We start from the raw sequence: 12,530 nt of genomic DNA, 5'->3' as shown, positions 1-12,530 counted from the left end.
AAAGCAATATGAGTAAAATTATAGTCTAAGACAACATTTTCTAAGAGACTTTGAAAGAAACCATCTTCTTACTGAGTGGCAATGTCAGGATTATGTAGATAATTACAAGATCGATATACACATGTGTTGGTTTCATGATCATTTTAATAGGCCTAAAAATGCACTTTAATTTTAATTGCCATTTGGAACTAAAAATAAATGATTAAATTTATTTTTTTAAAGAATGATTATGTTTATTTCTTTAATGTGACACCTATGCCATTTGCTGTTGTTGCTTATTTACTTGATTCTGGGTTTAATGTGAGATAAGTTCCCATGGATTTTATTTTCAGCTAAAATGAGAAAATTTCTGTCCTTTTTCTTGATGCTTCTTAAAAAATACTTTCTCATACATTGTTGTTGCTGTTGTTGTTCAGTCACTAAGTTGTATTCTACCCTGCAACACCATGGACTGCACATGTCAGGTTCCTCCGTCTTCCACTATCTCCCAGAGTTTGCTCAAATTATGTCTGTAAGAATTATCATACATATACACAGAGATAAAGATGGCAGTAAGCCCTGAAACCCACTTCAAAAACTGATAATGGATATAACCAAATGATCATGGTCCTGCTTTATAAGGCTAAAAAACCTATGTGTCCACGCTAAGTTTCTTCAGTCATATCTGACTCTTTGTGACCCACTGGACTGCAGCCCACCAGGCTCCTCAGTCCATGGGATTCTCCAGGAAAGAATACTGAAGTGTGTTGCCATGCCCAGGATTGAACCTGCATCTCTTATGTCTCCTGCATTGGCAAGTGGATTCTTTACCACTAGCGCCACGTGGGAAGCCCTAAAAAATCTATAGCAGCTGCTAATGGAGCACCGTGGTCACTGTGTCATCTTTTGCAGAACTCCCTAATGACATCTTATGGAACCCCACATGGTGTTGCACAGAATCCCATTTGAGAAACTCTGCCCTAGGGACTTGGATAATATATACAAGGATAATGTGAACCCCTGTAATTAATTATTAATCTAAATTTTTTTTCAGTCTGTATACCACTGAAAATTGTGTCATCCATATTTTGTGAAACAGTGTATTAAAGGGCAAGTAAAATCTGGATATGTTTAAAAGAGGGGGAAAAGGCATGACAAATGAGAATAACCAGAACAAAGGCCAGTAGGGCAGGGATTCTATAATGAATAGAACTGGATAACACCCACAAAGAACTTTTTGACAAAAGTAGAGGGGCCTGAAGTTGGGGAAACATTATGGTTGAGTTGTAGAGGCCTTGAATTGAAGAAAACAAAGGTCTTGAAAATCCACTAAGATTTTGAAGAGTAAGTGAAACTTGTGAAATTGGGAGAAGATGAATCTGGCAGTGTGGGAAGAATCTAGAAGTAGACAGGCAAGTACATTCTTGTGATAATTCATGCAAGTGGAAATAATGGCCACAACCAGAATGGTGGCCATAGATGTGAAGGAATGGGATGAGTATGGAACTTAAGGTGAATAGCTTTCATGATATCTGGGGTCAACCTGACAATGAACATATTTCTATTAGTGGTTATGGTATTAATATTTCCATTTTCAGAAAAATTAAAATTGTGAAATTGAGTGAATTTTTTTTTGGAAGTGTTTCTAGGCTGAGCTGTTTTCTGAGACTCCCCAACCAGTCATCTTCCCTGGCCTTGTCTCCTGACACTGTTCCTCTCATTTCATTTCATTAGAGAGTACAGATCCCACAGTGCCAGATTTTCAGATTTTTTGAGAACTGTAAATCTAGCTAGTCTGTGATATCTTTCCATTTCTAAATGTTAGCAATTCAATTTTTTTTTAACAAATAAAATATACTATATCCTATGTACTAGACTTGGTTGCCAATTTGTGACCTTTATCTGGAGTTGTGTATGCTGCTTTCAGAAATCACCTGGAAGTGAACCCTGAACCAAATGGTAATAGTCCCTTTTGGAAGCCTCTGTATAATTCTTATTAGCAGGAAGCTCATAGAAATGTTTTTTTTAGTAGTTAATATTTTCATTTTATTGGGATGTTGATTTGCAAGTTACAAGCCTTTCTCTGCTTCTTCCCAGCCAGGTCTCTAGACAAACTTTATAACTTTGCTGATTGCTCTGGACTCCATCTGATATTTGCTCTAAATGCACTGCGTCGTAATCCCAATAACTCCTGGAACAGCTCTAGTGCCCTGAGTCTGTTGAAGTACAGCGCCAGCAAAAAGTACAACATTTCTTGGGAACTGGGTAATGGTAAGTAAGGATGTTATTTCCTCTGAATTGACAAGATAAAGGGTAAAAAATAAATTGGCTCGGGATATAGTCTCAGACCATATCTAGTACATCCCAGAAAACTACTGGGGTTGTTTGACCATTGAGTTGACTTTCCAAAAAAGACCAAACAGTTGGAGAGTAGATTTAGTGAATCACACTATTTGCATCTATAGTTATCTCTAGTTGCCTTATTCCAAATATAGGGGATATGCCATGTGTGACTTATAATTAACAAATTGATGTTAAATCAGATATAGCCTATCTGCACAGCCTAAGCTGCATTTTACAATGTGTCTCTGTGGAACACTGGTCCTGTAAGATGACCTTATAATAATTCAAAAGAGTTTGGTGAAGTATATTCGGAACTGATCTTCAGTATATGTACGTCTTGAAGGTTCACAATGCACATTAGCATATAAAAGACTCTGCGAAGTCCTCCTGAAATGAAATCTGTATAACATTTTAAATCCAGCTTTAAAATTTTTTTTACTTCAAGATAGCATCTCTCTTTTTTAAATTTATTTATTTTGATCAAGCTGTGCAGCATGCAGAATCTTAATTCCCCTGACCAGGGATTGAACTGGTGCTCCCTGCATTGGGAACACGGAGTCTTAACCACTAGACCACCAGGAAAGTTTCAGCCCAGCATTTTATTTATTTATTTATTTTTTTCCTTGTTGGTTATCCATTTATTTATTTTTTTTTTCATTTATTTTTATTAGTTGGAGGCTAATTACTTCACAACATTGCAGTGGGTTTTGTCATACATTGACATGAATCAGCCATGGAGTTACATGTGTTCCCCATCCCGGTCCCCCCTCCCACCTCCCTCTCCACCCGATTCCTCTGGGTCTTCCCAGTGCACCAGGCCTGAGCACTTGTCTCATGCATCCCACCTGTCAGCCCAGCATTTTAAAAAATCATTTTAAAAATAGGTTTTGGTTGGTTTCAGGGGCATGCATCCTGTGTAGTCATATAGGATCCCATGCTGAGAAGAGAATCATGCTTGATTTAATGCTATCATGCTTGATTTAATGCTCTTCTATTATCATCTTGACACAACTGAGCGACTGAACTGAACTGATTGTCATCTTTTTTTAAAATAAAAGGATCTACATTTTCATTTTGCATGGGGCCCTGAAAATTATGTAGGCAGTCATGTTTAATCATTGCAGTGTGTGTGTGTGAGAGAGAGAGAGAGAGAGACAGACCTATTATCATCTCATGGAACAATGTTCCATGGAACACACTTGGGAGAAATACTGCCTAAGTCGCACTATTTTTCCTAGTGATATGAATGTATGATTTGTTATATATATGATATTCTGTAAATTCCATGACTGTCTAATATTATTGAGTCAGCTAATATGTATTATAGTTAAAACTATGGATAATTTAAATTGGAAAATATTCTGATTCCCTAATTAAAAGACATTTTGGTAAATCTTAGAACAAAACAATTGAGTCTAATAAACCAAGAATTCTTTTAAAATTACTGTTACAAATTGATATTAACATTTTTGTCTGTGACCTCGTGTATATATATATATATATATATATATATGTATAGCTAACTCATATTTGTTTGGAGCACTGTGTGTGTGTGTGTGTACACATGCACATGCACATGTGTGTTTTTATGCACTCTAGAATTTGAGATTCTCATAAGGAAGCAGGAGATGAGGATTTTTTAAGAACAAGTGTCTTTTTTTCCTATCAGTAACCATTTACTGGAATGTAGCTCTCCCTTCGCTGAAGTCGGGGAGACTGGGGGAGAGTTAGCCAGCCACCGAATGGAGACTTGAGCTGAACTGAAGCTAATTTGGATACAAGGAGCATAACTAGGGTAGCCTGAGAGTTTTCATCTTCCCAACCAGTCTAGGTATCATACATTCTAGGACAAAAGCAAGTGTGATGTGGTCAGCTTAGAATGAGGCAAAATTATTACACAGTAGAAAAAGACATTTACTGATCTCTTCCCATCCTATCTTCTATTTCATGTCAGAATATCTTGACATTCTTTGGTATTTCGTGTTGTCTACTCATGACTACCATACCTAACCTTACCCTGCTCCTATATTAGACTCTACCGAGCTTAGCTCTTTTCTCCAAACACAACAAAATACGGTTCAAACAATGCATTCTCCAAACAGGACATTATAGCTGTCATAAGGGACAATGTTTAAAACGAGTAAGTGAAAGACAGTAAGGAGTGGTAGGGCCTCTGGTGAGCTATAGAATACATGCTCTGCCTAAACTATTTGTTTTCTTTCTAAATTATTTCTAAATAAAATTTGTTTGTAAAAGAATCTCAGCTGTATTGTAAAGTAATTATCCTCCAATTAAAATAAATAAAAAGAATCTCAGCTGGTTGTAGATAAGCACAAAGCAATTAAAACTTACTTATAAGTGACTGATGGGAGTAATTCCTCCAGGGTTTTTGGTGTCTCTGAATTTGGGAGCTTATTAAACTAAGTAAATCTTTAATTGATATAACTGAAGTGATTTAGTGGCAGGAGGTGGGTGGGGAGAATATATGCATCTTTTTGTATATATCTATCTGTTCCAAATAACTGAGAGTCTGCCTCTTTCCATCCTTCCCCCAAATTATGCTGAACAGTTTGGAGATAGAGCTAATTGCATTTTTAAAATGTTCAATCACCTTAGCCACACTTGATTCTCATCATCATCTTTTTGGTGTCTCTTCAAGGATTAACAAAAACAAAGAATCAGTTTTGAGGAGGAGAAAAGGCATGGTCATAGATAAGAAAATGGAGATATAGACAGGAATAGATAGAAAAATAACCAAGGCTATGAATTTAAAAATTCAATAAGATAGAAAGTATCTGGTAAGGTTTCTTGTGAGAATTTTCATCAAGATAGATATAGATTTTTGAGTTTCTAGTCGAGAAGACTGGAGTTGGTCTGTTTACCTCTTCCTTTTATTTGAAAGTTGCATTTCTATTTTTTGGTATGACAAATAAGTAGTCTGCCCAACTAAGCATACCTTTTAGGGTTTGAAGATTTATTTGGTTGCTTTTTCTAATTCACTTTAAACTACTGATAGCTTTTCTTATGCTAGCATCATATCTCTAGAGATATCTAGTGTATTCTGTTCACAACTATTCTGTGTTGTATATTCAGGCCCTTGCCACTCAAAAATTATCTGGTCATCTTCCTGGCCTGGATTTGTCTCTCCAATCTTTTATCCATTTTCTTCTCTGTAACCTTATCTTTTGGGACAGATGTAATAGTTTAACTATTATATCCACATTTAGGGAGGGACAATAGAACTGGTCAGTTCTCTTATCATTCAACCTCCCATATACCCACACCCTGTTAACAAGTACTTTAGAGTAAATCTGGCATTGGAAAAACTGAAGTAGATATTTCTTTGGTTGTTTCTCCTAGAGTAGCTAAACTTCAAGTGACTTACTTTTTTCTTCTTTAAAATTGGTGAATAGTGTGGGCTACAGACCATGAAAACAAAAATATACTGTTTCAAGAGGTGAAAATTTAGAAAGCTTAGGATGTCAAAGTTTATGAAAGAATGACTTCCCTGATACAAGATTTTTAACAACTATGTTTTGTAGATATGAAATGTTTCCTTGTATGTCGTGTCTGACTGTTTGCAACCCCTTGAACTATAGCCCGCCAGGCTCCTCTTTCCATGGAATTTTCCAGCCAAGGATACTGGAGTGGGTTGCCATTTCCTACTCCAAGTCACCACTTTACCTGCTTACTTTTTTCCTCTCCCTCTCTGCCTGCTTCTCACCTTCATCAACTATCTTCTTTATTCTTTATCCATATACTCCCATTTACACATATACTCTCAATAAGTTCATAGACCTATACAACTATTTCCACAGTCCAATTTTAGAACATTTCCATAACTCCAAAAAGATCCCTCATGCTGGTTTTTAACCAGTCTCTGTAACCATTCCCAGTCCCAGGAGACATTAATCTGCTTTTTGTCTTTTGTGGACATTTTGTGTAACTGGAATCGTACAGTATGTAGACTTTTGCATCTGTAGACTTCTTTCACTTAGCATGCTTTTGAGGTGTATCCATGTTGTAGCATGTAAAAGTAGTTCATTCCTTTTAGTTGCTGAATGCTATTCCAATGCATGAATATACACATATATTCATACATATATACATGTGTGTGTATGTATGTGTGTATATATATATCACATTTTGTTTTTCCATTCACCAGATTACAGGCATTTAGATTATTTCTACTTTTTGATTATGATTAGTAATGGTGCTGAAATATTCATTTACAAGTCTATGTGTGGATATATACTTTCATTTCTTGTAGGAAGATACCTCAGAGGGGAATGGAGTTGCTAGTTTGTATGGTAATTTATGTTGATTTTTGAACAAATTAACCACATCACTTTCCAAAGTGGTTGTACCATTTTACATTTTCCTTAGTAATGCATGAGGATTATAGTTTTTCTACATCTTTGCAAACACTTTTTATTGTCTATCTTTTTGATTAGAGCCATTTTAGTGGGTTTGAAGTAGTGTATTAATATGACTTTAATTAGCACTTTTCTAATGACAAGTGATATTGAGCATCTTTTCACATGCTTATCAACCATTCTTACATTTTCTTAGGTGAAATGTCTACTCAAATCTTTTGTCTTTTAAATTAGGTCACCATATCATTTAGTTGTAAAAGTTTTAAATATATTCTGAATGCACGATCTTTATCAAACATATGATTTGCAAGTATTTTCTCCCAATCTGTAGCTTATTTTATCATTTTCTTTATGGCATCTTTTGAAGTTCAGATGTTCTGAATTTTGATAAAGTTCAGCTTATCAATATTTTTTTTGATGTGTTGTGCTTTTGATATTATAACTTTGCCTAATCCAAGATCACAAAGATTTTTTAACCCAAGGTCACAAAGAGTTTTTTCTATTTTTTCTTTTAAAAGCTTTGTAGTTTTTGCTTTTGCTTTTGGGAATAAGGTCCAGTAGGAGTTAAATTTTGAGTATGATGTGAAATAAGAATCTAAATTCATCTTTTTGCATATGGCTATTAAATTGTCCCAGCACTGTTTAAAAGATTTTCCTTTTCTTATTGAATTCTCTTGACATTTTTGTCAAAAATCAGTTGACCATAAATAGGTTTATTTCTGGGCTCAGTTCTCTGCCACTGATCTGTATGTCTGTTCTTGAACTACATTGTCTTTTTTTGATATATGTATTTATTATAAAATGATCACCATGATAAGTTCAGCTGACATCCATCACCTCACATATTTACAAATACTTTTATCTTGTGATAAGAACTTTTAGGATCTATTCTCTTAGCAAGTTTCAAATATATTATACAATATCATAACTATAATCACCAGGATGTATATTATATCCACTTGACTTATTTATTTTATAAAGTAAGTTTGTACCTTTTGATCATCCTCACCCATTTTCCCACCCTCATGCCTTTTTCATTTCGTCTAGGTTGTATAAATTATTGGCACAAAGTTGTTCATTTCTTGGTGGTGGTGTTTGCTGACTTGTGTCCAACTCCCAGTGACCCCGTGGAACGCAGCACACCAGGCTCCCCTGTCCTTCACTACTTCTCAGTGTGTTCAGATTCATGTCCATTGAGTCGGTGATGCTATCTAACCTTCTCATCCTCTGCTGTCCCCTTCTCCTTTTGCCTTCAATCTATCCCAGCATCAGGGTCTTTTCCAATGAATCAACTCTTCACATCAGGTGGCCAAAGTATTGGAGCTTCAGCTTCAGCATCTGTTCTTCCAGTGAATATTCAGGGTTGATTTCCTTTAGAATTGACTGGTTTGATCTCCTTGCAGTTCAAGAGACCCTCGAGTCTTCTCTGACACCACAGTTTAAAAGCATCAATTCTTCAGCACTCGGCCTTACATTCCTACAGCTTCTTACAATTCTTACAGCTACCCACTCCAGGATTCTGGCCTAGAGAATTCCATTGACTGTGTAGTCCATGGGGTCACAAAGAGTCAGACATGACTGAGCGAGTTTCACTTTCACTTCTTTTTTCACAGCCTTCTTATGGTCGAACTCTCACATCCATACATGACTACTGGAAAAACCATAGCTTTGACTATATAGGCTTTTGTTGACAAAGTGTTGTCTCTGCTTTTTAATATGCTGTCTTGGTTTGTCATAACTTTCCTTCCAAGGAGCAAGTGTCAGTAGTCCCTTAGCCTTTTAATTAATGTGAGGTCCTTAATAGTATTTCCTCTTTCATTCCTAACTTTGGTCATCTGTTTCTTCTCTCTTTATTTTTTGGTCAGTCTAGCCAAAGGTTGTATCGATTTTGTTGATCTTTTTAAAGAACCAACTTTTACTTCAGTGGATTTTTCTCCTTTTTTATATTATTGATTTCTACTCTAATTTTTATTATTTTATTTCTTCTTGCTTTGATTTTACTTCCCTCTTCTTTTTCTTTTTTTTTTAAAGAGAAAAACTTAGATTATTGACTTGAGATCTTTCTTATTTTCTAATATAGGAGTCTGTAAGGCTGTAAGCACTGATTTTTTCCCTAACCAATAAAAAAGTTAGAAGTCTAACATATATGTGTCAGCAGAGCTTTTTTCCCCCCGAGGTCTGTCTTCTTGGCTTACAGATGGCCACCTTCTCACTGTGTCCTCACGTGGCCTTCCTTCTGCATGTGTATCCCTAGTGTCTCTTCACGCTCAAAGTAACTTTTTAAAAAACATTTTAAAAGAATGGTTTTATGTTCACAGCAAAACTGAGAAGGTACAGAGATTTCTCATATATTCCTTGCCCCCACACTTGCGTAGCCTCCCCCACTATTAATATCCCTCACCAGAGTGGTACATTTGTTACAATTGATGAACCTACGTTATACATCATCAGTCAGTCAGTCAGTTCAGTCACCCAGTCGTGTCCGACTCATTGCGACCCCATGAATCGCAGCATGCCAGGCCTCCCTGTCCATCACTAACTCCCAGAGTTTACTCAAACCCATGTCCATCGAGTCAGTGATGCCATCCAACCATCTCATCCTCTGTCATAATCGCCCAAAATTCATAGTTTACATTATACTTCACTTTTGATGAGTACATAGTATGTGTTTGAGATGTATAATGACAAGTATCCATCATTATAGTATCATGTGGAGTATTTACTGCCCTAAAAATCCTCTGTGCTCCACCTATTCATCCCTCCCACCTCTCCCCAATCCCTGGCAACCACTGATCTTTTTACAATCTGTATAGTTTTTCCTTTTCCAGAATATCATATAGTTGGAATCATATAGTATTACAGCCTTTTAAGATTGGCTTCTTTCACTTAATGCCAGCTTCCCTGGTGGCTCAGATAGTAAAGAGTCTGCCTGCAATGCAGGAGACCCAGGTTCAATCTCTGAGTCAAGAAGATCCCTTGGAGGAGGAAAAGGTAACCCATTCTAGAATTCTTGCCTGGAAAATCCCAAGGATGGAGGAGCCTAGTGGGCTACAGTCCATGGAGGTGCAAAGAATTGGATACTACTAAGCGACTAACACTTTCTTTCACTTAATGATATACATTTAAGGTTCCTCCATGGAATCTTTTCATGGCTTGATGGCTCATTTCTTTTTAGTGCTGAATAATACTCCATTGTGTGATTGTACTACAGCTTATTTATCCATTCATCTACTGAAGAACATCTTGCTTGCCTCCAAGTTTTGGCACTTGTGAATACAGATGCCATAAATCCATGTACAGGCAAAGTGAGGACATAAGTTTTCATCTCCTCTGTGTAAAAACAAGGCACAAGATTGCTAGATTATATGCTCAGAGTGTGTTTTGTTTGTAAGAAACCACCAAACTTCCAGAGTAACCATATCATTTTGCATTCCCATCAGCAATAAATGAGAGTTCTGTTCCTCCAATTCCTCCATATTTTAGCTAGTATTTGGTGGCATTAGTGTTACAAATTTTGGCCATTCTTAATAGGTATATAGTGGAACTACACTGTTGTTTTTAATTTGCACTTCCCTGATAACATGTAAAGTAGAACATCTTTTTTCATATACTTGTTTGTCATCTGTATGTCTTTTTTGGTGAGTATCTGTTAAGACCTTTAGCATATTTTTAAATCAGGTTTTTTGTTTTCTTAGTAAGTTTTAAGCTCTTTCTATATTTTGAGTAACAGCCATTTAATATGTCTTTTGTATTTTCTCCCAGTCTTTAGCTTGTCTTCTATTCTCTCAACACTGCCTTTTGCAGAGCAAAAGTTTTTAATTTTAATGAAGTCCAGTTTCTTAATTATTGCTTTCATGGATTGTGCCTTTGGTGTCATCCTATATATTTTTATATATTATATTTCATTTTAATTTCATTAAAATATTTTCTAATTCTTTTTGTGATTTCCTCTTTGACTCATGGATTATTTTTCTGATTTCCAAATATTTATAGATTCTCAAATTTCTTTCCATTGTTGAATTCCAGTCTAATTCTATTATGGTCAGGGCACACATACATTAACATACACTGGTGTTCTTTATTTCTCTGTGTGCTTTTGAATCACTATCTGCTGTCATTTTCTTTCAACCTAAAAGATATCCTTTCTTATTTCTTGTAAGACAGATTTTCTCACAACCAGTTCTGTCCTTTGTTTTTCTGGGAAGATCTACATTTTGCTTTCAGCTTTGAAGCATAGATTGCTGCATACAGAATTGTTGTTTGATGTTTTTCCCAGAATTTTGGATGTATCATCTCTCTGTCTTCTGGCCTTATTTCTGATAAAAATTCAGCTACTAATTCCATTGTGTTCTAAATGTGAAGAGTTGTTTCAGTTCCAAGATTTCCATTTGATAATTTTTTGTAATTTCTATCTTTATTTATTTTTAATATCTCTATATTTATATTTAATTAGTCAGTAAAATAATACTTTCCCTTAATTTTTTATTCTTCCATTAGTTCTTTAAGCATATTTATAACAGCAGTTTTGAAGTCCTTGCCTGCTAAGTCCTACATCTGAGTTCCCTAAGAGATAGTTTCTTTTACTTTTTTGCTTGCTTATTGGCCATACTTTCCTATTTCTTTGCATGTTGTCATTTTTTGTGGTTGAAAACTATACATTTTAGTTAATATGTTGGAGCAACTCTGGATTCCAAATTCTCCTTTCCAGAGATTTTTTTGTTGTTTCTTTTCTGTTTGCTTAGTCACTTCCTGGACTAGTTCCATAGAGTTTGTCTCCCTTGCATCATGTAGCTATTAATATCTATTTGTTTCTTTTTAATTTTTCAATTATTTTTTAATTGTAGAAGCCAGCTTCCCAGGAGTTGCCTCTGAGTCGGCATAGCTTAATGGTGAGATGATGAATGATCAGAGGTTATGCTTACCTTGAGCTGTTAAGGCTTTCATCTTTACCATTAGATCTGTGTATAGGTTTGTGAACACATTCAAAATAGGCATTTTGAAAATCTGACTGGCTTTTAATTTCTGACATGCCTTTTCATGTGTCCTTTATGAGTATATTATGTTTCACATTCATCCGGGAATGTGTGGATAGCTAGTGCCCTCTCCAGTCCCTCCTGAGAACAACTTTCCAGACTATGAGGGGTATTTGTGGGCTTACCAAAATCCTCAGTTATTTCCTTGCTCCCCAAATCTCCCTGTTACATTTCTTGTGAGTCTGCTGATCTATTTCTTGCCCCTACCAGTGTCAAAACCTCAAGTTAACGAAAATGTTGGCCTTCTCTGGGATATGTCCTTCATTGCAAATCCAGTTAGCTCTTCCATCAGTGGAACTGCTGGATTTTAGGACTTTCCTTGTCTTTTTAGGACTACCAAGTTAATAGGAACTGGGTGAGAGGATTTCACTCTAAGTTATTTCACTCAGCCACTTTGCTATAATTGAACATTAAAATTTTTCTATATTTTTGACACAAAGTTCATCTTTATGAAGCTTTCCCTTCTTACCATTTGTATTAGTTTTCTAGGCCTGTCATGACAAGCTTAGTGGTGTAAAACAAGAGATAATTGTTCTATCACAGGTTAGGAAGTCTGAGATCAAAGCATTGCCAGGGTTAATTCCTTCTGGAGACTTTAAGAGAGAATCTATTCATTGCCTCTCTCTAACTTCTAATAGCTACCAGCAAGCCTTGGAATAGCAGTATCCCTTCAATTCTTGCCTCCACTGGCACATGGGCTTCCTCCCTGTGTGTTTGTGTACCTGAATCTTCCTCTCCTTTCTCTATAAAGACATCAGTCTTTGGATTTAGGGCACATCCTAATCCCATATGACCTCAT

At 35.9% G+C, this 12,530-nt stretch overlaps 1 protein-coding gene across 3 annotated transcripts in view; it reads left to right on the top strand.

Moving 5' to 3' along the window:
- The window catches only part of HPSE2 (heparanase 2 (inactive)), a 676,642-nt gene that overhangs the window by 417,613 nt on the left and 246,499 nt on the right, over window positions 1–12,530 (top strand). For all 3 annotated transcript variants that reach the window (XR_009696126.1, XM_061162357.1, XM_061162356.1), the window contains exon 4: window positions 2,077–2,250. Coding sequence is in view for 2 of the 3 variants with exons in the window: in XM_061162357.1 (XP_061018340.1) it covers window positions 2,077–2,250 (174 nt within the window). In the remaining variant the exon portion in view is untranslated. The remainder of the gene's footprint in view (window positions 1–2,076; window positions 2,251–12,530) is intronic.

This window comes from Dama dama, chromosome 15 (genome assembly GCF_033118175.1).
Source record: "Dama dama isolate Ldn47 chromosome 15, ASM3311817v1, whole genome shotgun sequence".
Lineage (NCBI taxonomy): Eukaryota > Metazoa > Chordata > Mammalia > Artiodactyla > Cervidae > Dama > Dama dama.
The sequence above is the reverse complement of the archived record's forward strand: the minus strand, read 5'-3'. Positions and strand labels throughout refer to the sequence as shown.